A 25616-nucleotide genomic window follows, 5' to 3' on the forward strand; every position below is an offset into this window, starting at 1 on the left:
TGTTTTCTAAGGTGCAAATTTTCAGACGATGGTCTTTTATTAGTTTAGTCTACAATCCTATAACTAAAACGTAGTTACGATAACGGTCTTGTATGAAGTTAGAAAAATAGAGTAACTTTAATTAAATTGCTCTAAAAACAAGCTTGAATTATTCTTTAACTCGAGCTATTTTCCATAAGACGCTGTCTAATGAATACGGACCGGTTGCGAACTTACATTTTCGAAAGGCCTCGTCGAGTTCTTTTTCTTTCTGACTGAACTTTTTTTGCATCGTCTCGAATTCCTTCCTCGTGTCCGCTTGCATCTTATCGAACACCTTTTTGAAGTTGTCTTCCATTTTAGATTTCAACTCGTTGTACTTTCCAAGCAGCTGGCCTTGGTATTTTGCAAAGGTTTCCTCGTAAAGTTTCGTTTTTTCTTCGGCGATCTCTTCAATCTTTAAAACCTTGTCACGTAATTCAACTTCAAGCAGGCTCTGTCTTTCTTCGAGCTGAAAAAAATGAGTATATTGTCTAAGATAATTTCAAAATCGTATCAAATGTGGTATAACAACTGCCTAAAGAAGACCAAAAATTTTTTTGGCGTTTCCACCAAAGGGCTTTCATGAATAGAGTTAATAGCCGATATAAGCAAGAAGGAATTTCGTTTTAAACTGATCGGTATATTTGTTTACCTTATTTGTTTATCATATTTGTTTACCAATAAGAATGTTTAAATTTTCAATACTTCGTTTAAAATGGTAAATAATGCACCTTTTTGCGGGAAGTGGTTAAAATTTATACATTCTGATTGGGTTACTGAAAATGTAAACAAACTTGCTAAAACGAAATCCCTCCTTGTTGTCTACATACCTAGATATATAACTTCTCACTTACACTATCAGTCCTGCGTTCGACTTCCTCTTGAGCTTTACTAATATCATTTTTCCAACAATTTTCCATATCAGCACGATCTAGCTTTTCTTTCTCCAAAATGCTGTGCACGCGTTCATCAATCTTTCCCGGGGCAAGGTGAAACTGCCCCCCACTGCCCGGGCTACCAGACGCCCCTCCGACCGAGGACACAGTTATAACGTCTTCGTTAGCAAACATATCACCTTAAAGTGTAACATTAAAACTCGATTAACTTTTTAAACAAACAAAGAATTACAGTTTCATCTTTTTTTAACTAAATCACACAGACGATTTTCTAAACAAAGAGAATTTAGTTTAAGATCAGTCAGCAAGTTTGTTTACGTTTTCAGTAACCCAATCAGAATGCATACATTTTGACCACTTCCGGTAAAAAGGTCATTTTTTACCATTTTACATGAAGTATTTTGGCACTCTGATCGGCTTTGCCTTTGATTTTCTGTTGGACTACGTCATTGATATACATCAGTTGACTGTATTGTAAAAATGATGCATGACCTTTGGTAAATAATTAATGTTTTTGTCCCATGAGACTTTCGATACAAAAATTTCTATTAAAAAATTAAAGGTTATATACAGGATGTATCAAAAAAGGCAACCACATTTAACTATTCAATGATATTCACTTTGTGACATAGACAATAGGAAGTACTTTGTACTATTGTGCTTAGTAACAATATGAATAATTCATTAAGTGTTGCCTTTTTTATACACCCTGTATAGTCTTTCAACATTATTTTGCAATGCAATCGAGAAAATGGTAGCAAAACGTTGTTGCAAATGTATTTTGCTATACTTGAAGTTCATACCTTTTGGCTGAGGCTTTTTCTCGTCTTGGCGTTTTAGGGAGCGTTCAGTTGCGGCCATTTCAGTTCCGTAGCAATATTTAAACACCGAAGTATCAGTATACTCTGCCTCGTATACATTCCCATCACGGTCAATGATGCCGCACCTGAGAAATATATCTCGCAGCATCCATGTCTTTTTCCCATTCTTCTGTAAACTTTCGGCGATCTCCACCTACAGTTTGAGAACGTTTATTGTCATTACAAAGACGATGATCGAAATTGACCACAATTCTAAAGGTAAATTTTGAAAATTGTGGCCACTGATTGGTCTGGCAAACTCGGATTATCGTTCGTTAATCACCTAAGCGGGTCTTTCAAAATGGCGGCGAGTTGTTTTGTATCAATGACATTAAAATTAGCTGGATCATAAGCTTGAGTTTATGTCAGTTTACCTCTACAAAATTTGGTGGAACTTTACTCCCAAGGTACCCAGTTCCGGTCGGACCTTTGCCCGCTTTCTGTTTCCATCCCGCGATAGTTGCGGCCGCGCGTTCTTGGAGATTGGCAATCTTGCCATCTTTGGGTTTCTGAGCGACAACGCACCAGACCAACTGCTCAGCTAGTGTAGCAAATTCTGCAGCTTTTCCTGAAATCCAGCAAAAATGGTGCCAAATATCAAGAAACTGACGAGTTTACACGATTAATTTCTCTAGTCTGACACTCGAAGAAGTTGAGAAAATTTGTACCTGTCTCAATTTCTTTTTCAATCAAAGAACTGTAAATGACGCCCACTGTAATTTGAGCCATTCTTCGAGCAGGGGAATGGAGACAAATTGAGGTTTTCGATGCATCAACTTGAAAATTAAATAAAGAAATTAAATATCACTGATTCAACATGGTAGAGTTTAGCCCACGCACGACCCTTGATTGAACGAAGTGGTACTTTTGTCAGCCTTGAATCAACCAAACGGTGTTCTCGCCCGTTGAAATAATGTTTTTGGTTACAACCCAGGAATGAAAACCACTTTGCTGATAACTTCGTCAATGGTTTATGATGCAATATCTTAACCCCGGTTTTAGAGAAAGTAAATAATGATACAACGATACATGCTTCATGCCCACGCTGTTCCAACAATTACACATCAGAAAGAACGTTGCATTGGGGGAAATATTGATGTTTTAGGGTAAATTGTACTCAAGGGTCGATTATTCTTGCAGAAATTGCTAGCCTTTAGCAAATCGAACCTTAATCTCAAAGTTTGCCGACCTAAAAAGATTTACGCACGTTACCTATACTCGTTGAAAATAGAAATGACTTGAAATAATAAAATAATATATAATAGAACTTACTAGGCTCAGCCAGGCACGTTATTTGATCACTGTACCAAAGCGTTAATCTGTAAGCGACATCTGTACAAATGTCTACTTGTTCACCTACAGTCGCAAGACACGAAATATATTGCCCAATTTCTTTCTGACGGTATTTGTCAATGTCCTTCATCACTTTCGTACCAGCTTTGATGAAAAACTAAAATGCCATTAAACAGTAGGCCATTAAAAGGTGATACTAAAGTGCCCTCGCCTTAATTTTGGTGCCGATATCTGCGATTTGGAAATTAACTGTAATTTAGGTATTATAGTAAATTAATTTAAAGTCGCTGTACTACAGGATACAGTTTTCCTTTCAATCCTGTTGTTGAGAAATGTAAGTTAGTAACGTGTATTTTTGACGGATGTAAATTAGTAAAATATAAGAAAACATCCGTGGAGGGTATAAACACAACACAGACGTCAAACGTCGCTGCATTGCGAGTCTCAAAAAAATTGTATCGCATGACGTTGCACTGGGAACAAGGCTTTTAAAGATTGCCAACCTTAGTGACTCTCGCTACCGTGGCGCCAACCAATGGATCAAGTTTGAAAATATCAAGGATACTGCTGACTGTTTCAATCTTTTTTGCTGTCTTTCCCAAACTACCCGCAGTTGCAATGGTCATCCCGCTTGCTACGGACTGAAAGAGACAACAAAACGTCAATATAACACTGTTCTTTGGTTCTCTGAAGGAAAGGTTTGGGAAGGTTTCGCACCCAAAAGCACCGAATAAGGAAAATAATTTGGTTTCAAATTCACAGAAAGCTACTATTTATTTATTTCGCATAAAATATCATTTTTCACCACAAACCTTTGCACCGAGGAAGATTTCTTCCACACCGAGATACACAGTTCGATAAAAATGCAGAAGGTTTATATGTGTGGCTTCAAATCTCTTGGAAACTTCATAATGCTTGTTCTGCCGATTTTCTTGGGCCTCCAAGATCTTCTGCTGCGCGTGAAGAGTTTTCACATCATCCTGCAGTGTTATCATCTCCTGCCGAATACGATCGCGTTCTCTGAAAAAACAAGAGATTTCGCTATCATAATAATTTTTAATGGGACTTAATAAAATACAGAGCATGCAAAAACAAGAGTATAACATGTATTATTTTACATTCATACGGTATTCCCGTTTCCGATTGGTCGAAACCCTCCAAATAAATCTCAATATCTGGTTAAATTTCATATTTTCAGCGGTTGTGACGACATAGCGAGGGATATTCATTTTTTGGATCCCCGCTGATCCAAAGGCATGGTGTTAAGTAGATTGGCAACTTAATTAGTCATATAATCATGGTGTTCAGTACATTGGTCACATTAAACGAGGAAAACGATTATTGAATTCGGCTTTCGCATATCAAGAATTATTCAGGCCTCGGTCAAAGTTTGAAATAATTCTTGATATCATGCTCAGCCTCATCCAATAATAGTATATTATATAATGATGCAGTTTAATACCTTCCCAAAATAAAGAGCACGTATAAAATAAGTTTCAAAAGCTAAGCCTTAAACTCTGTACCTTGCGGATTTTTCTTCGGAGAGTTGAACTTTCATTTGCGCAATTCTCTCGAAATACTCTCGATCTCTGGCCTGCATGCTTTCGCGTTGTTGTTTCAGACCAGTCAACTCCTCCTGAACTCGTATAAGATCCTCTTGGAACTGCGCCTTCAGCTGGTTTAGATCGTCAACCAAAATCCTCTTTCGCGCTTCCTCTGCCTAAATTGGTAAAATTGTAAAGGTTTATAGAACATTTTATCTGATGCAAAACTATACATGGGTGGTAGCGAGAGCACAAACTGCTCTAGATGCAGGTCTGGAAGCTCTTCTCCACTTGTATCCAACCTCATACAGCTGTTTTATTTCGTTTACAGGGAGTTCCGCCATAAATGGATAATGCATCAAAACAAAATGTCTACGTTTAGCTTCGTTTGCTTTGCCTCATACAAATTTCAAGAATATTCCTGTTCATTAAACTATTGTAAATAAAATAGTCGAATTATCGCAATTGATAATTTCAGTGACCACATAGTTATATTTAGGCGGGTTCAAGCGGCACATATTTGACCCCAGTGGAACCAGAACTGGTATATTTGTATTACCAGACTCCGTCGGATGCATGCAGAAAGCCTCCCCCTTGATTTTAAAGATTACCTAATATCTACCAGAAGGTTTCAGTCTAAATTGATTTGAGCATCTTAGGCTAAACATTTTGCATATAGTTATGGTGGCACTGGTCAGTTTAGCGATATGAAATACTTCTTCACGTATTTCTCATTTTACCTTCTCATCCATGTTCGTGAAGAAAAAATCATAACTTCGAGGATCGTTGGGATCCAAAGCATAACCAGTGATTTGAGCGCTCAAGCTTCGTAGAAAACCAGTCAAGATGACCTGAAATTGTCGAAATTTATATTTCAATAAACTCGCTATTACGAACTTAGCTTTGCCTGGCAAAAATCAATTCAACGATACGCAAAGTCTAGATCAATGCTAGTTCAACAGATACAACTTACTTGAGATTCCGCTGACCCAGTTAGTTTATGTTCTGAAGTGTCCTCGATTAGATCTTGGTAATGTCGATACAGTTTCTTTTCAACTTCCTTTTGCTTATGTCGTACACTAAATTTCATCATTTCCGCGCAATTATTGACTTTTTCGTCTCGTCTGGAGTAAATCTCCTCGATGAATTCCTTAATGATGGTCATATTGCAGTTCTTGACGGCACTCAACAGTTCCTCCAACTTATATTTTGGAGGTTGATATACTTTCTTGCTTTTGTCTTCTTTAACTTCACCACCCAATAACCTGGAGTTAAATTGAGTTAATGCGTCATCTAAGCTTTTTAGACTGCTTTACTGAAAAAGAACATTAAAAGGAACGCGGCTGCCCTCCTCTCTCCTAAACATGTCCCTCCTCTCTCCTAAACATGTCCCTCCTCTGTCCTAAACACGTCCCTTCTCTGTCCTAAACACGTCCCTCCTCTCTCCTAAACACGTCCCTCCTCTCTCCTAAACATGCCCCTCCTCTCTCCTAAACACGTCCGTCCTCTCTCCTAAACATGCCCCTCGATCCCCTCTCCTAAACATGTCCCTCCTCTCTCCTAAACACGTCCCTCCTCTCTCCTAAACATGCCCCTCCTCTCACCTAAACATGTCCCTCCCCTCTCCTAAACATGCCCCTCCCCTCTCCTAAACACGTTCATCCTCTCTCCTAAACATGCCCCTCCTCTCTCCTGAACATGAGTAGTTGAAGTTACGTGGGAATTTTAAAGACTGCCTTTCTGCTTTTGTTAAACGTAAATAACTGGTTTCCCTACTTTGGATTTTAATCACATGAATGAGGGTGAAGTCGCAACAAGTAAAACGTTTGGTTCAGAACAATTTCAGGCATAAACGCACGACTTTTGTATCTACTATTGTGAAAAATCGAACTCTCCATACCTGACGACCTCTTGATGATCAGTTTCTTGAGCAATATCGAGCGGAGTTTTCCCTTCATGATTCCGAATAGTTTTGTTGATATTTATCTCTTGTATCAAATACTCCACGACGGCGGTGTTGCCTCTGCTTGCCGCTATGCCCAAGGCATAATTACCTGTGACATAAGCGAGGCAAGCGTTAACATGCGAATTTTTATTTTGCTAACATTTTAAATGTTAGCAAAACGTCTTGACATAAGATTATAGCGATACTGATTGTTTTGATTCCTAATATTGGGAACACTTGACTCCCACTGCCGATTCTGCGACAGGATTTCGATGTGAAAGTTTCAAAGGCAAAAAAATATCCTCATTGCTAGAATATTACGTGACTAAACTTAAGATCTATGTCCAATTATAGTTTAATTTTGTAGGTGATGAGTTTGGTTCTACATGAAACAAGTCGTCGGAAACAAATGGCGGGATTCGTTTTTCCGGCCTTCGTGTGGGCTTATGTAGTCAACGGATAACTATTATATGCAATTCCAGCTTTAGGGGACTTATAAGTGAAGTTGTTCAGGTGTTGTACTATGTATGTGATAAACACATTTCACAGTACTGTACCTTTAGCATCAGCAGGACTTGTAAGAACGCTTCCTCGGTTTTCCAAGAATTTAAGAAGGTCAACGCTATGATAATTGATACACAGGGATATCGCCGTCTCCTTTGAGGTCGGATTGCAGTAGTCAATACTGGCCCCAAGCTGTAGTAGGTATTCCAGTTTGGTCATGTCTCCTTCGATCACAGAGGCCAGAAACTGTTCGTCGACAGAACGTTGAATGTAGTCCTTCAACGGAATGTTGTAGTTGAGATCTGAGGAAAGAAAGTCACGTCAGAAAATAAACTGCTAAGTGTCCAACGGGGCAAAAAAATAACGGCTATTGAAATACGTGGTGCAACATGGGAAACTTGGTGCCTAGTTTTCAAAGTAGGGTCTTGACTTCAAAATATAAGCACGCGAAAGCTTATTTTAACTTACTTTCTAGTTTTCCGATTGGATCAACAGATGTTCTCGACCGCACCAGCGAGGCACCGCGAGAAATGAGATAGTGCATTAACTAAATAAAAAAACTTCGTTCAATTTCCTATCAATTTCAGACGATATTGACAGCGAAAACTAAAGTAAAGTGAAAGACGAGCTTTGCTGGAATGTCTGGGTTTATTCAAGAGCAAGTAGGAAATTATAAAGAATGCTATTCCCCTCTCGATAAAACATACTTGCATTAATAATTAATACGATTGGTTATGAACAGATTAGTTTGAAACAGATATTCCAAAGGCAGCAACCCGTGAGTATATACTAGCTTGAACGTAAATACGGTAGTAATTCAAAGTCCAGAATTCCATAATATAATCTTATCTTAAATCAAAAAACCTAACCCTTAAACTCACCCAACTACTAATCCTAAAGGATTAGATTAAGGAATAAGTTCGTGGATTCTGCACATGGAATGTGGTAATAACTATTAATCCGAAGTATGCCGACCTTAATCCTAAATCTAGCTTTATTTTCAACCTAATCTAAAGGATTTTAAATCTATGTATTTAGGATTTACTAAACATGGAACTATTAAGCAATGATCAATCAAATTTGGGTCTAAATATTCCATCGCCGTTGGTTGAAAGGATTTACCTGGGCATTTCCAGAGTTAACAGCAGCTTTCAACGGAGTTATGCCTTGATACGATTGGCAGTCGATATGCCCTCCTTCTAAATGTTGCTCTTGTACAGTAGAAAGGTCACCGGCCGCAGCAGCGCTGAACAATTGCTGAGTTCTCAAGCACTGTTGTAATAATCTCGAGATCTGAAGAAGACCCTGTGCAAAAAGTGAACCCTCAATCAATGTTAAGATGATTTTCTTGAAGGAGTCTTTGTTGTAAGGAGCAAGGAAAATGATGAATAAAGGAATATCAATATACAATTTAGGAATAAACAAAAAACAATGAATGCCAAAATGGTAACTATGACAAGTAACAAATTTTGTTACACACTTTAGACAGTAGCTGGTGTCTTAGCAAGATATGCCTATTCTATGTGTGAAAGATAACCGCATCTGAAACAAGTTGTTTGCATGCCGAAGAACAAGAAAGCTCCTATTCATTTTTTTTATGCAGAAAAACATGAACATATAGCCATGTTTCTGAATCAATTACGTCCGTTCTGTGGCATAAACATATTTAATAATGGGCTGTAGCAATTCTGCTAGAGCTTCCCAAATTTCACCGTATTTTTCATCGTGAATAATTGATCTACCTAACTATAGACACTCAGGTACACGGAATCAAACTCTACCAAGTTACCTTGATGCGGGCGAGATCAGCCATCGAATGTCCTTGGTGTTTGACAGAGCAATCAGCACCAGCTTTGACCAACAACTGAACCAACTCTAAATCACCCATTTCAACTGCTTGATGCAGATGGGTGTCACCGTCTGATCTCATTATTTCTGGACCGGCACCCATCATTAAAATCTGTTTTGCTGCAGCCAGGTCGTTGTTCGCCAACGCTAACTGGAACGTGAAAAAAAGGGTTTCGGGTCATTAATTAAGGTAAACTCGAATAAAGCGCGGTCATTTTAGGTATGATGAAACGGAATCGTTCCTTGACCAAAAAAAATTTATTTTGACAAACTTTTGAGCACTAGAATGCGGTTTTCTATAGGCGAAGAAGATGACCATGGTCTTGTGATCGAAAGGTGGTCAAAACAAATTATTTTGGTAAGAAAACGATTCTGGTTTACCATTAATTTATTACTTTGCATATTTATCATTAAAAAAACGAATACAGAAGCACTATTTATCAATTAGTCGCCGAAGGCGAGGTGATTACAAGCCTATATCCACTGAGCCGAAGGCGAAGTGAATATAGGTTTGTAATCACCAAGCCTGAGCCGAAGGCTATTTGTTTTAGCACAAAATTTCATAAAAAATTAGAATTACTTGAAAGTTCTTATTTGAAAAACCACAACAAAAAGCTATAGTCACAACCACTTCAGAGACAGTGAATCCTGTCCAATCAAAATGCAGGAAAATGAATAGTCAACCACGCCTTTAGCAATGGGTGGCCACAGTGAAATAGACATGAACTTACGTGTAAACTTTGAGTCATCTTTGCTCGAATCCACGAGGCTAACTTTCTAAATCCTTTACTTTCAGCCAACAATAACAACGTGCGGTTTTGTTGGTCAGCGCTTCTAAGTGTTGGTAAATTCTGTGGGCAGTGGTGCATGAGGTAAGACATGATCTCTGGATTGTCCTGCGCTGATGCCAACAGACCAGGTAAGCCTGAAAGTGAGCCGAGGATAAAGATGATTAGTAAACAAACATCACTCAAAATCACAACAGGAACATCGAACTATTGCTTACCCAGTGGACGTTCAGGTGCACACCAGTTCAATGTCGCTCCACATTCATGCAGAGTCTGCACTCGTTCCAGGCTCTCGAGTTGCACGGCATTCCACATTAGCTCATTCAGTTTGTTCGTCAGGAAGTTCACGACGTCCTGGTAGTTAATTCGACCGGTAAGCTGGGCTCGTCGTTTCTCCTCGACCGGACTAAGCACCTCTTGGTTCAGTTTTGTTAATTTTTCTTGAGCGTACTGAAGAGGTCGCTTCATCTTGCTGTCAACATAGCGAATATCGGCGCCTTCCGCGATGGCTTCTTTGATCTGAATATCGGTTGATAAAATGAAATGAAATGAATAGGATATGTACAAACAGTGTTGATAGGTTGATGTAAAATGTGTTCTCTTGGATCATATATTTTGCTAATATTTAACACCCTGGTCAGAAATAGTCACAAAATGGGCTATTTTACAGTAAGCAACATTGCAGTTGCTCTCATTTAGGAAAGAAATGAACTATTTTTGAATTGCATGTAATCAAATTGACTTTTCCGTAGGGGCTGCGACTTTTTTTCGGGGTCAGGCCCATTAAACACCCGGAATAGGCTAACATACGTACCCCACCAGGCCACCAATTACTCCGTGGCAAACCCGTCTCTAAGATTATTTTATCGCGTACCTGAGTTGGTTTCCCATTCTTGGCTGCGTCCATTAGTTTTTTGTTAGTCTTCTCGTTTCCTCGCAAGATAATTTGAACCTTTTGAGGTGGGTTGGGATCGAAATTGATGGGGGATCGGAAGAATTCAAGCTTGGGAGGTGGTCGTTGTTTTGACGGGGATTCCTCCCAGTCAGGAATGGCGGTTAAAAAGTCAAGGTGTTCAAAAATATACACTATGTTCTTGTTCGATGATTCCAAGGCCAGCTGGGAGACAGAGACGCTCCCTTGTTCGTGGTAAGGGTTCGCCCCGGCATGAAGAAGTATTTGAACAAGTGGAAGATTGCCGCCTTTCACTGCCAGTAAAAGAGGCGTGTTGCCACTTGTGTCGGCGACATTCACCGAAGCGCCTTCCGAGATTAGGTAAAGAAGAACGTCCTTTCGACCTACGAAAATGAAACAAAGAAATTAAATTAGGACTCCGCGGGGGTGGGGGGAAGGGGGTGCCGGTTTTCTTGCAGCAAAATAAAAATTGCTGCAGTCCTAATGCCTGCATTTGGAACCTTGGACTCAATCATAAAAAATCATTACACCAGTTGAGCAAACTGTGTTTTGGGCGTTTTGTGAATATACTTTTTAATTTCCTGCGGTTTTCACCCATATATATCCGCAGTTCATCATTATCTCTGGGAGTCTTATTTTTGCCATCTGTTGTCTTTAGGTGACAAAACAAAGTATGAAGAATATTTTAGCAAATTCACCGCGGCGTACCTGTCTGTACAGCGATAGAAAGAGCAGTTTTCCCATCTTCACTTCTTATGTCAACATTCGCTTGTGCGTTACACAGAAGTTTTGCGACCTCGACATTGTTCTTGTGTGCGGCCAGAAATAATGTCGTCCAACCTGGAATGCAAAGGGTGAAGTAAGAAGGGTTCGTCTGACTTTACTTCAATAAAGGAAATAATCCCAAGAAGATATCCTGAAAACAATTAATCCCAGCAAGCCGCAAAAAGGATAATCTAGGCAGGAAGTGCAGTTTGCAGGAATTGCATCAAAATTTAGTACCTTTTTTCACCTGAAAGTATATGCATCGATACGAAACTTCCTCTGACTTTCTGGTTGTCCGTGCATTTGGACCTCTTATACCCTCTTACGTACCTTCATATCCTTCCAGGTGACAAATTTCATCCACGTATGCTCCACAATTTTCCAACATCACTTTAATTTCCTCCACTTCTTCATCGTCCACGGCTTTCCATAGATATTTTCCCAACTCCTCTTTGATAATCTTCACTGAGCCAGGAAAACCATTTGCTGTGGGGTAATGAAGTAATTGTGAACATGTTATACTTTCTTAATCCATCAGTTTGGGGTAATTTTTTTTCTGTGGAAAGCCATGGAAGATGATTGACATCAATGTCCTGCATATCCAGTCTAATAAATTGGCTAAAATCACTTCCATTTTAACAAAAAACAATCTACTTATTTATATCGCGCAAACAACAATTAAGTTGCCTCCAATTGAGCATCACAACAAACCATGTCATTTGAAGCTATCAGCTTTAAAGAGTCTGTTGCGTACGATTTTGTAGAGCAAGCATAACTACCTTCTGCATACTGCAGCAACATGTTCTTTCCACGCTTGATGTTCACTCCTGCTTCAAACAAACATTTCAATGTCTCTTCGTCTCTGTAGACGAGAGCCATCTCCACAGGACCGGTGCCTCGCTTGTTGAGAACATTGGGATCGGCATGGTAGGTGGTGATAAGGTTCATTAGAACCTCATTGGAACATTTGTATTGGACGGCCAACGAAAGGATGCTGTTACCATCCGCATCCACACTGTTTACCTGAAACGAAATAATATCCGAGTGAGAAATACTTCATTTCTCCCATTTAGGGGCTGACAATACTATCCCATATGACTTTGATGAAAGAGCATGTGCTTATCTTGTCTCTTTATAGATTTATCCCAATACCCTAAAATTATTTCACGCATGCAGTGGCGGATTACAAATTGGAGTATTTGGATCATTTCACCCGTATAAATTTAGTTATGTATAAAATTCGAGAGTTTTTATGTTTTTAACATAAAAATATGACCGGGGATATAAGACAAGAAAGAAGAATGTGGAAATCAAACTCGTATTTTATGGTAAATATATTTTCATGTAACTCGTGACGAGATTTTTCACAGTCATACCATTACCATTCGTATAGTACTAGTATGCACATTTTGAACAACATAACTTCCTGTATATTCTGGTTTGATGTCAATCATGATCTAGAAATGGTCTGAGTGGAAGTCATGGAGTGCAAATGATGTTATGAATAACGAAACGACCTACCTGGACACCTTTGTCTAAATAGCTGCCGATCTCTTCTGATGTCGTTTCCGCCCCACTTTTTTTTATTTTTTCTCGCAATTCCTTTACCATGCCAACTTTATCCAACATGGCGGTCAATCGCACGTCATTACCACACATGTCTCGCGCGGTCTTGTTCTTAGCGTTAACTTGCGATACGTCAGCGCCGTGGCTTAGCAACACACCGATGACTTCCACGCGTTTCTTCATCACCGCCATCATCAATGCCGTGTGTCCGTCGGATCGCTTGAAGTTTAAATTGATGATGTCACGACCGAGTTTCATGAGGGCCTGGATGCGAGGGAGATTACCCGCTTCAGATTCTCTCACCACGACAAAATTAATGTGATCCTTTAGAGCCTTCGCTGAATTGCCGTTGTTTTTACGTTGTGCTTCGGCTAGAAGATAACCAACGTTAGTTTTGCCATCGGGTTGAATAGCTTCTATGTACTGTTCGTTCATAAAGTTGTTGCAAAGCAGGATTGCGACAATTTCTGGGCTATCCTTGGCCGAACCAATTGCCTGGAAAATGACCTTTCCATCTTGATACAGATCTGCACCACTCTCGGCCAGGGAACGAACGCGATTGACATCGCCTGCACTTACATCGGTCAAAATCTGTTGAGGATAAAACGAGTTTATGTACGATTTTTTAATTTTGATAGATTAAGATCAGTGGACAATTATGAATGCTCTGCATGGCGCCGTTTGTGTAAAAAGGCAGTAGACTTATAACTATGGTTAGTGCCAGAATATTTAATTGGCCAATCAGAATATTCATGTTTATATACCGTAGAAACAATAGCGTACAAAAGAAATTAGTCGGGCATAAGTGAATATACACCCCCTCAAATTAAGCTTCTAGCTAAGCCCCCGATCAAAACAGCCACGTACTACTTTGAGATTCATTGAAGATACGTACCGATGAATTTAGTTTCTTTTCAATAATTAACTTTATTTGTCCGTAATAATACAACTTTGCAGGATCACTCGCATTGGATTGCTCGAGTTCTCTAACCATTTTAATCATCAGCTTGTTTTCCTTCTTGAACGTGATATCAGCTCCAGTTTTAACTAGTTTATCAACTTTCTTTACATCCCCTTTCAAAGCAGCCTGCCATAGGTCGTTGCCTTTAAAACCAACTCTAAATGCGACTCCAAAAAATATTTAAAAAGTAGGATTTTACTATCAGAGTTTACAGGAAAATAACAATATAAATATTCACGTTAGAGATACTAAAACTAAAAAGCCAAAATACTGATTTTTCATATCAATTAATGTAGTACCTATATTGAAATACTTTCAATTAAGGTAATAAAGAATTCGACATCTTGCATGCATGAATATTTTTAAAAATTCAATTTCCAGTGACTTCTAAATTCATGAGTTTAATGGCTGAGATAAGTGAAAATGAAAATCTGCGGATTGCTCTAAAACAAAATTTTTCCTTATTTGAAATAAGACGACTTTTTATCGCACTCTTAACGACTGGATAAAATTGCAGCAGAGAACGGGAAACAAGAAAAGAGGATGCGTGTTACTCCAGCAATTCAGCAAATCTCTCTAAATTGTTGATTTCTACTGAAGACATTACAATTCATTGGTAATCGATTTGCTGTAGCCCATACATACGTTGGGCAACGTTCACCGCGTGGTGAGGAAAGAACAGCTCTTGAACCACAGTTTCGAATCAGTGAACTCAAACACAGTTTCGTATGGGGAACCCTGCTCCGTGACTTTCTTTCAAAGAGTAGTGAAAGAGGGATGTGAAAAGGTAAAGGAACCATGCACACTGCACATTAAATCACAGTTAATAGATGAGTTAACATATAATTGTGGATCGAAATCAAAATCTTTCACGCACAAGTTCATGTAGAGTGGAGCAGTGGGGTTGTTTCAACACAATTGAATCAGAAAGATAGCTCCATTCGCTTTCGATTTTTTAACTCAAATGCTTCTCTCACACATTTAATAATAAATAGATATATAAATATTTAAAGAAGCTGTGGCTTCTTGAAGTTAATCACCTGGGAATGTCTAGAACTTTACGATGAAGGCGCCTCGCTTCCGAAAAAAATCATGAATTCTTTGAACTAATGAAGGGGTATATTAATTAAAATTTCTACTTTGTGCTCACGAAGCCATCGTTTGTAACATTTTTCAAAAAAATCAACAAAAACTGTTGTAAATGGAATAGAATAGACCGTTTTCGCTTGCATGCGTCCCAGATGTTTTGACCAAGGAATGAGCCAGTAAAACGTAGCCATTTCAGACTATGTGATTTGAAATGGTTAATTTGCATACAAATTTAAAAGGTCTATAAAAGCCAAATCTGATCACGCTAATGACTGCTTCCTTTGATTTCTCAGCTATGAAAATGTAAATTTTTGGCCACGTTTACACTACAACTTTATGTATAAAACTTTACACTGAAGGAGAATCCCTAGCTGCAAAAAATAATTAATTATTTGAACTAATGAACAAATAATAATTTAAGGAAACTTACTGCTTACGAAGTCATCACTTCTAAAATTTTCCAAAAACATCAAAAAATAATGTTGTAAATTGAATTGAGAAGCATTATACGTGTCAAACTTATTATTTTAATAAATTGTTCATAATTTACATTCGAATCACTAGTTCCGCATCAATTCATATTGCCATAGTGATCGTTTAAATCTGTTCATGCAATATTGTAAAAAATATAATTAACACAAGAAATGACTTTCAAATTAAAATCCAAGTTGAATTGAAGCCCCATTGAGGGACTTTGTTGAAACCAACAGACAGAATAATTGGTGAATAATTGACAGGGCGTCCCTGCATCGAAGGAGATATGGCTGCTTGCATATGCACTAAGTGCTATGAAATGAAAAATATACGGCATTTGTTTGTCAAACAGAGCTTTGCCGTAATATTTGTAACGTGATATTCTTCTAATTCCTAGAGGTATATTTCCTCGAATCGATTGACAAATCAATCGAAACCGTTTTCTGCGAAATTCTGCCTATATTCGCAGAAAGACAGTTCCCCGAACACCAATTCCTATTAACAAAGCAAAGCCAATTTTCTTGGGATGGTAAATTACATTCCATCGCTTTCGCTACGTCTACGATAAACACAAAGTAAACATTGAACCAAGATAAATTTAATACAGAAATACAATGCTAAAATAGGCCCCTTTCGTACAACAAAATATAGTGCTCGACGGTTACGTTGCGACAAAACAACCTACATACAATAAACATGCATATAGCTATATATATATACACATTAGATAAAAAATCTGTCCGGATTTCCAAGCTGTACGTATTTTAGAAATATGCTCAGAATTTGACCCAGATATCTAAGCAACACAAGTACTGTTGCTGAACTTGAATCTAGCGACAAAGTGCAACTATCTCGTAACTATCGATTGTTGTATGCAAAAACTTTACTTTCTAGTGTAGTAGCGATTTAGTATACACTAAAAATCAGTCTTTACTCTAGTGATTTAGTAAACACTAAAAATAACCACGTGCAGTTATAGTAAAAATGACCTACGTATACGCTGTTTGCGACCACTTTCGTCAGTTTCGTGATATTCATGCACAGACCTGTTTCATCCACAGCTTTGATCCACATCATAGTACTTCATTATTATTCAGGCATATTTTATTTGGTTTACTATCGCGAAATTTCTCTCGAGTCGCCTTATAAATCAGTTTTATACAACCCTATATCTATATGTACATCCAAAATACACATGGAAAACCGTGTCTTCAGTCGAAGACCTAACTTTGTAGCAAAACATGCGAATTTCAAATGTAGAGTTCAAAATCACATTCGGCACGTGAGCAAATTTAGTACAGGCCAAACCGAGCAAGAAATCCGCATGAGAATCAGGAAGTATTCATGACTTGTCATAGCCACCGATTATCACGAAGATTACATGCAATTTACCTTCCGCAGCCATTTCCCCAGGAAGAAATTCTTGGTATATTCACTCTCCTCTTTCCTTGATGTGCAAGAATGCTCAGTTTTGCTTTAATACCGTGACCTCTTCGCCTTATATAAATGCAAGATAACCCGCTGTGATTTCCAACGTTCAGCTTCAGTCGTCTCCAATTACGAGTCTACAAATATCTAGAGTCGTTTGTACACACGAGAAAATTTAAATATCCGTATGCATGAATACAGAACGACGCAATAATAATGAAACAGGAATGTTCAATGTTGATTATCGAGAATGAAAGGGATGGCAAACCAATTTGATAAAACAAATACAGTAACCGCTAAACGGAGGACAAAACGTTTAAAGTTTCATGGATTCCACGAAAAATTAACAATTAACAACATATATTAAACACATTTCATCAAAACGGAAATAAAAGCGAAATACATTTAATCCCATTTGCTTAATTGGTAAACAAGAGCCCCAAATAGCTGAAGCTCAAATCAAAAGTGAAAGAAACGTAGGTTTCAACCCTATCAGCACTTGCCGAGATTTTTTTGTATCCGTATAAGTATTTGAATCATGGACGCTACATTTTGTTTGCGGTTACGCCTTGAAAATGCAGATGGCAATGCTTAGAATGAGGTATTTCTTATTAGCCAGCAGCTAATCTGCTTGCAGCTAATAGATTAGCGACGTTATTCTCCATAGTATGGGTAGTGGAAGCCAAATCTGAAGCCAAAGCTAGTAACTGCGTCCTTCTTTTAAGCTTTTAAAATGTAAATTTTAGGCGACGTTTAAACAATACAAGATTGTTATCGCAGAGGCTAAAATTCCTTATATTGTATTGGGACGCAATCAAGGTTTTTAATGTCAAAATTCCAAATAAAAATGCCAAGTCTATCAAACTAATGAGAATTTGCTAAATGGCAAATGAAGATATCGTTACGAGCGAATCCAGTAGATTTTAAGCGGAATCTCAGACCATCAAGCACGTGTTTGTGTCCCATGATGCTGCTGCAGATATTAGTTAATCTAATACACTTCTCATGGGTTATGACTCACGAACATCACTTTCGTGTCGGCGTGAAACTCAGTAAAATCTAACCGCACATGGTGAATTATCGACTGAGCTAGCAAGCACGAGTAACCTTTACCTCAGCTGATAGCTCTAGTGTGCTGTAGGCGTTAGTTATAGTAGTTTAGATCTAGTCACGACATTAAAGTGTTGGACGATATAGACTTACGGGGCGCATACGGTAAACGTACGAATTTGCATAATTTTATATCTCACGCGAAAGGCGAGATAAACTTCTAGCCTAATTCACATCCACCACTTCTCGTCAGGTAACGATTAACTGAAAACGAACCTTCTATATTCTATACATTCTATATTTTATGGACAACAGTGCTTGATGACACAAGTCTCCATATGCCCTAATTTTATCGCAATTAATTTTACCCGAATTAAAACAATAAATTGTTAGCAATAATTGAAAGCAAGTAAGAGGAACAATATCCATTTATACTACCAAATAAATGACAGTTATTACAGTCTATGTCAGTTTATGACTTTGAACTACGATTTTGTGCATTAACGTTTCTTAAAATGCAAATTGTGCAATAAATATTAATCATAAAAGGCAGGGCACTGTCCGGCCGCACAAAAAAAAGAAAAAAGAAAACGAAAATGAATAACTATCAAAAATACGAAGATGGCTGCGACCACCTATGAAATGTCATGGTATAAAGTGCTAATAATATAGTATAAATTTTAGTGCTGAAATAATTATAGTTGAAGAGCAATAAAGATAAGGCGCACTTCAGCGTTTATCCTAGAGAATGAAAAAAATTGTTATTCAAATTTTTCGTTTAAAAAAAAATTAAAATTGCCATTACCAAACAACAAAATCAGCGATAACTACAAACGTTAAGGATGCATAAGTATGCACTACAAAATTCATGATAATCAATCATAAATTCATAATCAATTGATAAAAATAATCAAAATTTAAATAATAATTAATTAATTCAAAATAGCGATACAATAGTTTTTTATAATCAACTTAAAATAATCTAAAAACTCATTTGAAGATAATAAATTCCTAAATCCAAATTAACGGGTAATCGAAATTAAATTAATTTGAAATAAACAATGCGAAAATCATCCGCGCGACTGACCACAGTACTCGTTAATCTTACTTAAAGATGAGGTAAAGTCCATTCTGCGCATATATTCCGCGCATCAACACATTCCATCAGTGGGGGAGCAACTTTTGGAATGTTAATGATATGCGATATTAGCGCGTTGTATTACAAACGGCAGTTCGGAGCAAAATTATTTTATTTTATGTCGCAAGGCGAAGAGGCTCGAATTGCGAGTCACGACGATAACTTATCTTATCATAAAGCTGCTAGAAAAAAGCAATATTATGCTGAAAGAAATGCTCCAAGAATTTATTTGTTGAATAAGGCCCGAAATGGCGAGGCTATTTGTTGTCGCTACAGACGCCACCTTCTCGCTTGTCCTACAATTACAAATATATAACGTTTTAAATAACGGCCGGTTTATTTACAAGCTTCGCTTTATATTTTCTTCAAAATATAACAATATTTTCTTCAAAATATAATAAAAAATAAGCATATTCATCACAGATCACAGCCCGTCGAGCGAGAAGAAAATAATAAAATTATAACGACGCATACGTCATGTAAAGATTATATAACCAACGTAAACAAACATTGTTATGCGCATAATATATGCTCAGAACGGACTTTACATCATCTTTAAACTACTGTGTTTTTTCGGTTACGTAGCCCGTGTACATTAACTATTGCATAAAATTTAAAATTTTATTTTTCGATTTTCGACTGATTTATTTCATCATAAAGATGATGATTTATTATTTATTCCATACTGAGCGTGCGCAAGCGACAAATACTAGTCCAATAAAAATCCAGCGTTTCCATTATAAAATAATATAGCCGCCACGCTCCTCGCAAGAAGCATGGTCAAGAAAGACAATACATGTTTAAACGAAGACCAATGTTGTTTAGTATAACTGGCTAGTACCGCGATAAAACTGTAATATTAAGCGGAAAAGCTAAAAATTCGAAGGTCTTTTTGAAATATTTAACATAAATACGAAATGTAGATAATAATTTTATGAAATATAATTACAGGACGGATGGTTATCGTGAATTTGGAGCAGCAACAAAGTTACAATATGACCAACTTTAGGGAGAAAACTGGGAGTGAATTATCAGGAGTGAAGTTTAAGACTGAGTAATGAAAAAAGAACGATTTATAATCTATGAGCTTTGGGCGTTTGAAAATGGTGTCTATATTAATTATTCCTAGTATTCTGATCAGTACGCAACGCCAGTATTTGACATTTTACCAAAAAAAAACTCACCGCATGTTCCAATGCTTGTATCCTTCGTTCAAGCTTGGCAGCCATTTCTTTCATTTTGGAAAAATTACTGGCACATTCCTCTTTTAATTCCTTTTCATGTTTCTTTGTATGATTCTCCATGATGTTAATCTTGTCGTCCGAATCCTTCTTGTAAGCCAAGGCCTGTGCTTCGAACTTCGCCTCCGCCGCCTTCACAATTTTGATAATCTCCTTGACTTCCGCGGCTGTTTTCTTCGCGCCCTCATCCAAACGGCGTTCCGTTTCTTCATAACGTGCATCCAACTTTCCTTGTGCTGAACGTAAACATAGTAACATCAGCGTCTCAGCGAAGGTTTTCATGCACTAGTATATGTTGTTTAGGTAAAATAGATGGAATTTGTCGATGGTTTGCTGTGAAAACAAAAGATCACGATGACACAGTGCTTAAAAATAGCCAGAAACGTGGGAACTGCATTTTCTCTGCTAACCAGATGTAAATAACGATATATTTGAATGCAGAGTTCTTGAAATAAAATTCCAGTAATCCGTCTGTACTAAAGTACAACAGGTAAGCGCCTGAGATCCTAAGACAATAGACGAACAAACAAGCAGTTTCCTTCGTGTTTTTAAATCCAATTTGATTCCTCAAAATTCCGTTTTCTAAGGTGCAAATTTTCAGACGAGGAGGGTCTTTTAGTAGTTTAGTCTTCCTATAATTATTTGTTAAATGATTTAAAACGTAGTTACCATAACGGTCTGGTATAAAGTTAGAAAAATAGAGTTACTTTAAATTGCTCTAGAAACAAGCTCGAACTATTCTAACTCACGCTATTTTTCATAAGACGCTGTTTAATTAATACGGACCGGTTGCGAACTTACATTTTCGAAAGGCCTCGTCGAGTTCTTTTTCTTTCTGACTGAACTTTTTTTGCATCGTCTCGAATTCTTTCCTCGTGTCCGCTTGCATCTTATCAAACACATTCTTGAAGTGATCCTCCATTTTAGATTTCAATTCGTTGTATTTTCCAAGTAGCTGGCCTTGGTAATTTGTAAAGGTTTCCTGGTAAAGTTTCGTTTTTTCTTCGGCGATCTCTTCGAGCTGAAAAAAATGAGTAAGTATATTTGTAAAATGAGTAAGATAATTGCAATAATTGCATAATTGTGTTATGACAACTGCCTAAAAAAGACCAAAAATTTCTTTGACGTTTCCACGGAGGAATTTCGTTTTAAACTATAATCGGCATATTCGTTTACATTTTTACCTTTTTTAGGCAAAGCCCAACAGAATGTTTATATTTTTAAAACTTCGTGTAAAATGGTAAATAATGCACCTTTTTGCCAGAAGTGGCTAAAATTTATGCATTCTGATTGGGTTACTGAAAATGTAAACAAACTTTCTGATTGGTCTAAAACGAAATCCCCCCTTGTTGTCTACATACATATATAGTCTCTCACTTACACTATCAGTCCTGCGTTCGACTTTCTCTAGTTGAGCTTTACTAACATCATTTTTCCAACAATTTTTCATTTTTCCATCAATCTTTCCCGGGGCAAGGTGAAACTGGCCCCCACTGCCCGAGCTAGCAGACGCTCCTCTGATTGAGGACACAGTTATAACGTCTTCGTCAGGAAACAAATCGCCTTAAAGTGTATCATTAAAACTCAATTAAGCTACTTTTAAGCTACGAAGATTCGGATTTCATCCTATTTTAAATAAACCATACAGAAAAATGAGAAGATTTTCTATTGTGAAATAAATTCCAAATTATGGACTACGTAATTGGTATGCTTTGACTGTATTCTAAAAATAATGGATAACAAAAAATTTTTGTTAATGTCCTATCAGGTAAAAAATCTAGAAACGTTGTTGCAAAGGTATTTTCTTTCACTTGAAGTTCATACCTTTTGGCTGAGGCTTTTTCTCATCTTGGCGTTCCAAGCAGCGTTCAGTTGCGGCCATTTCAGTTCCGTAGCAATATTTAAACACCGAAGTGTCTGTAAACTCTGCCTCGTACACATTCCCATCACGGTCAATGATGCCGCACTTGAGAAATATATCTCGCAGCATCCATGTCTTCTTCCCATCCTTCTGTAGACTTTCGGCGATCTCCACCTACAGTTTGAGAACGTTTATTGTCATTACAAAGGCAATGATCGAAATTGACCACAATTCTAAAGATAAATTTTGAAATTGTGGCCACTGATTGGTCAGGCAAACTCGGATTATCGTTCGTTAATCACTTAAGCGGATCTTTCAAAATGGTGGCGACTTTTGTAACAATGACATTAAAATAAGCTGGATCATAACCTTGAGTTTATGTCAGTTTACCTCAACAAAATTTGGTGGAACTTTACTCCCAAGGTACCCATTTCCGGTCGGACCTTTGCCCGCTTTCTGTTTCCACTCCGCTATAGTTGCGGCGGCGCGTTCTTGGAGATTGGCAATCTTGCCATCTTCGGGTTTCTGAGCGACAACGCACCAGACCAATTTCTCAGCTAGTGTAGCAAATTTTGCAGCTTTTCCTGGAATCGGGCAAAAATGGAGCCAAATATCAAGAAAACTGACGAGTTTACACGATAAGATACCATCGAAATATAATTTCTCTTGTCTGGACATTCGAAGAAATTCAGAAAATTTGTACCTGTCTCAATTTCTTTTTCAATCAAAGAAATGTAAATGACGCCCACTGCAATTTGAGCCATTCTTCGAGCAGGGGAATGGACACAAATTGAGGTTTTCGATGCATCACCTTGAAAATTAAATTAAGAAATTCTATCATTGATTCAACATAGTTGAGTTTAGCCCCCACACGACCCTCGAATGAACGAAGTGGCACTTTTTGACAGCCTTTGAATCAACCAAATTGTGTTCTTGCCTAGTTGCCAGTTGGAATTATGTTAAAGTTGTAACAAAAAGAAATTAAAGTCCGAACCCAGCATTGAAAAACACTTTACTAACAATTTCGTAAACGGTGTATGTTCTAATATTAATCCCAGTTTTAGAGAATAAATTTTAGGGTAAAATTCGGATGCACGCTGCATGTCCACACTGTTCCAACAATTATACCTTCGAAAGAACGTTGCATTGAGCGGAAATATTGATATTTTCGGGCAAATTGTTCTCCAGGGTCGATCATTTTTGCAGAAGTTGCCAGCGTGAAGAAATGAATTTTGCCGACACTAAAAATGACTTACCTGGCCTGTTGCCTATACTCTTTGAAAGTGGGAATCACTTTAAACAATATGATATAATAGAACTTACTAGGCTCAGCCAGGCACGTTATTTGATCACTGTACCAAAGCGTCAATCTGTAAGCGACATCTGTACAAATGTCTACTTGTTCACCATTTGTCACAAGACCCGAAATATACTGTCCAACTTTTTTCTGACGATATTTTTCAATGTCATTCATTACTTTCGTACCAGCTTTGATGAAAAACTGAAATGCCATTGAACAGTGTGCCTTTAGGGGCTGTTTACATGAGCCCGGTTACCCGAGATTCAACGAAGCGTGAGAAGACTTTGAGATATTGAAATAAGTTTTTATGACATCAAACAAGCACATGCTATTGTTGCAGTGATTATACGTCGGCCAGAATAATGTTATCTGCTCATTTTAATACCTCAAAATCATCTCACGCTTCGTTGAATCTCGGGTAACCGGGCTCATGTAAACAGCCCCTTAGAGGGTTGTATTAGTGCGCGTTTGACATCAAGTGCCATCCATCTTTAGTGGCGGCGTGATAAAATATATAAATATATTGCGGTAGAGACTTGGCGACTTCTGAAACGTTTCCATCGAAAGCATGCATTCGGCTATTTGAATAATTTGATCTCCTATACATGCACTAATACGCGTGAAGATAAAGTAACGAGAACGCTACTACGCTCAGCTTTTATACTTATATTTGCCAATATTTCTTATACATAAAGTAACTATAGTTGGTAGAACCGGTATATTAAACTAGTAGGTAGAATGGCTGAAACATGCTCCCCAAAAAGTAAATCTTTTAACGCTATCTCTTGCTCGCGTTTAAGAATCAGTTTGCGTTTCAACTTTCGAAAATTATTTAGTTTTAGAAGAGCGAAGCGAACGCAAACGTCAATAAATTGCGCCAAGACCAGACGCCTATAAATTTGAACGTTACAAATTAAAAATATTTACTCCTGATTGACAGCGGATTAGACTAGCAGCCAATCATCAATTTCCACCCACCAGTGATTAGTGAACGGGTTTCTAAAATCATGCTAAAATACATAGCCAAACCCGGCAGGCGGTCTTTCGCCGTCGTCGCCTTGCCCGAATTTAAAAACCGCAGGCTAAAATTGGCACCCGTACCCAATTTTATAAGTGTTCAAAGCCCTGTTTACACTACACTCGATTTATTGGCACGGCACGGCTGCAATGAGTACCCGTGCTCAATTTTATTAGAGTTCAGGCTACCAAAGCAAAGGCCGGGCACTAATGTTATTGTCGATAAAGTTAAGGCCATGCATGTTACGCGATGCAATTTTTCTTGCAGATTTAATTCTAAGATGGGAAATAGTAATGAATTTTTGGAATGTATCAATATGAAAACATATGTGGAGTGTATAAACACAACACAAACGTCAATGTCGTTGAATTGCGAATTTCCAAAAAAATTGCATCGCATGACGCTGCACAAGACCATGAATTCAAGAATGATAGATTCTTTTGGAATAAATAGAACAGTCTGAAAAGTTGAATTTCGAGAATAACCTGCCAGGCACGAGTTTCGGTACATAGGAGAATAAAATAGGGAGTCTAGGAACAAGGCTTTTAAAGATTGCCAACCTTAGTGACTTTCGCTACCGTGGCGCTAACCAATGGATCAAGTTTGAAAATATCAAGGATACTGCTGACTGTTTCAATCTTTTTCGTTGTCTTTCCTAAACTACCCGCAGTTGCAATGGTCATCTCGCTTGCTACGGACTGAAAAAAACAACAAAACGGCAATATAACACTGTTCTTTGTTTCTCTGAAGGAAAGGTTTGTGAAAGTTTTGCACCCAAAAGCACCAAATACGGAGAAAATTTGGTTTCAATTTCAAAGAAAGCTACTTGATTAAACTTATTTCGCATAAAATATCATTTTTCACCACAAACCTTTGCACCGAGGAAGATTTCTTCCACACCGAGATACACAGTTCGGTAAAAATGCAGAAGGTTTATATGGATGGCTTCAAATCTCTTGGAAACTTCATAATGCTTGTTCTGCCGATTTTCTTGGGCCTCCAAGATCTTCTGCTGCGCGTGAAGAGTTTTCGCATCATCCTGCAGTGTTATCATCTCCTGCCGAATACGATCGCGTTCTCTGAAAAAAACAAGAGATTTCGCTATCATAATCA

At 37.8% G+C, this 25616-nt stretch overlaps 2 protein-coding genes across 6 annotated transcripts in view; both read right to left on the reverse strand.

The window, feature by feature from the left end:
• Nucleotides 1-17049, reverse strand: part of LOC114522461 — a 31044-nt gene extending 13995 nt beyond the window's left edge. For 4 of the 5 annotated variants that reach the window (XM_028543148.1, XM_028543147.1, XM_028543145.1 and 1 more), the window contains exons 1-25: nt 16860-17049; nt 13839-14074; nt 12899-13534; nt 12157-12400; nt 11708-11863; nt 11321-11452; nt 10574-10995; nt 9918-10218; nt 9643-9836; nt 8853-9062; nt 8186-8368; nt 7532-7610; nt 7117-7365; nt 6515-6668; nt 5588-5879; nt 5355-5465; nt 4594-4790; nt 3883-4090; nt 3574-3711; nt 3050-3227; nt 2446-2553; nt 2152-2345; nt 1721-1931; nt 876-1096; nt 217-490 (exon numbers count right to left, since the gene is read on the reverse strand). In XM_028543148.1, the coding sequence (XP_028398949.1) occupies nt 217-490; nt 876-1096; nt 1721-1931; nt 2152-2345; nt 2446-2553; nt 3050-3227; nt 3574-3711; nt 3883-4090; nt 4594-4790; nt 5355-5465; nt 5588-5879; nt 6515-6668; nt 7117-7365; nt 7532-7610; nt 8186-8368; nt 8853-9062; nt 9643-9836; nt 9918-10218; nt 10574-10995; nt 11321-11452; nt 11708-11863; nt 12157-12400; nt 12899-13534; nt 13839-14074; nt 16860-16872 (5341 nt within the window). In that variant the 5' untranslated portion in view covers nt 16873-17049. The remainder of the gene's footprint in view (nt 1-216; nt 491-875; nt 1097-1720; nt 1932-2151; nt 2346-2445; nt 2554-3049; nt 3228-3573; nt 3712-3882; nt 4091-4593; nt 4791-5354; nt 5466-5587; nt 5880-6514; nt 6669-7116; nt 7366-7531; nt 7611-8185; nt 8369-8852; nt 9063-9642; nt 9837-9917; nt 10219-10573; nt 10996-11320; nt 11453-11707; nt 11864-12156; nt 12401-12898; nt 13535-13838; nt 14075-16859) is intronic. The other variant, XM_028543146.1, reaches the window with a different exon arrangement.
• A 1327-nt stretch (nt 17050-18376) lies between these two features.
• LOC114522739 overlaps nt 18377-25616 on the reverse strand; it is a 34471-nt gene continuing 27231 nt past the window's right edge. Inside the window, exons 18-27 of the mRNA XM_028543482.1 lie at nt 25375-25582; nt 25064-25201; nt 23509-23686; nt 22889-22996; nt 22576-22769; nt 22149-22359; nt 21706-21887; nt 21126-21345; nt 20268-20560; nt 18377-18686 (exon numbers count right to left, since the gene is read on the reverse strand). Of these exons, the coding sequence (XP_028399283.1) occupies nt 18675-18686; nt 20268-20560; nt 21126-21345; nt 21706-21887; nt 22149-22359; nt 22576-22769; nt 22889-22996; nt 23509-23686; nt 25064-25201; nt 25375-25582 (1744 nt within the window). The 3' untranslated portion in view covers nt 18377-18674. The remainder of the gene's footprint in view (nt 18687-20267; nt 20561-21125; nt 21346-21705; nt 21888-22148; nt 22360-22575; nt 22770-22888; nt 22997-23508; nt 23687-25063; nt 25202-25374; nt 25583-25616) is intronic.

This window comes from Dendronephthya gigantea, unplaced genomic scaffold, assembly GCF_004324835.1.
Source record: "Dendronephthya gigantea isolate DGI-Jeju-01 unplaced genomic scaffold, DenGig_1.0 000023F, whole genome shotgun sequence".
NCBI classification, from domain to species: Eukaryota; Metazoa; Cnidaria; class Anthozoa; order Malacalcyonacea; family Nephtheidae; genus Dendronephthya; species Dendronephthya gigantea.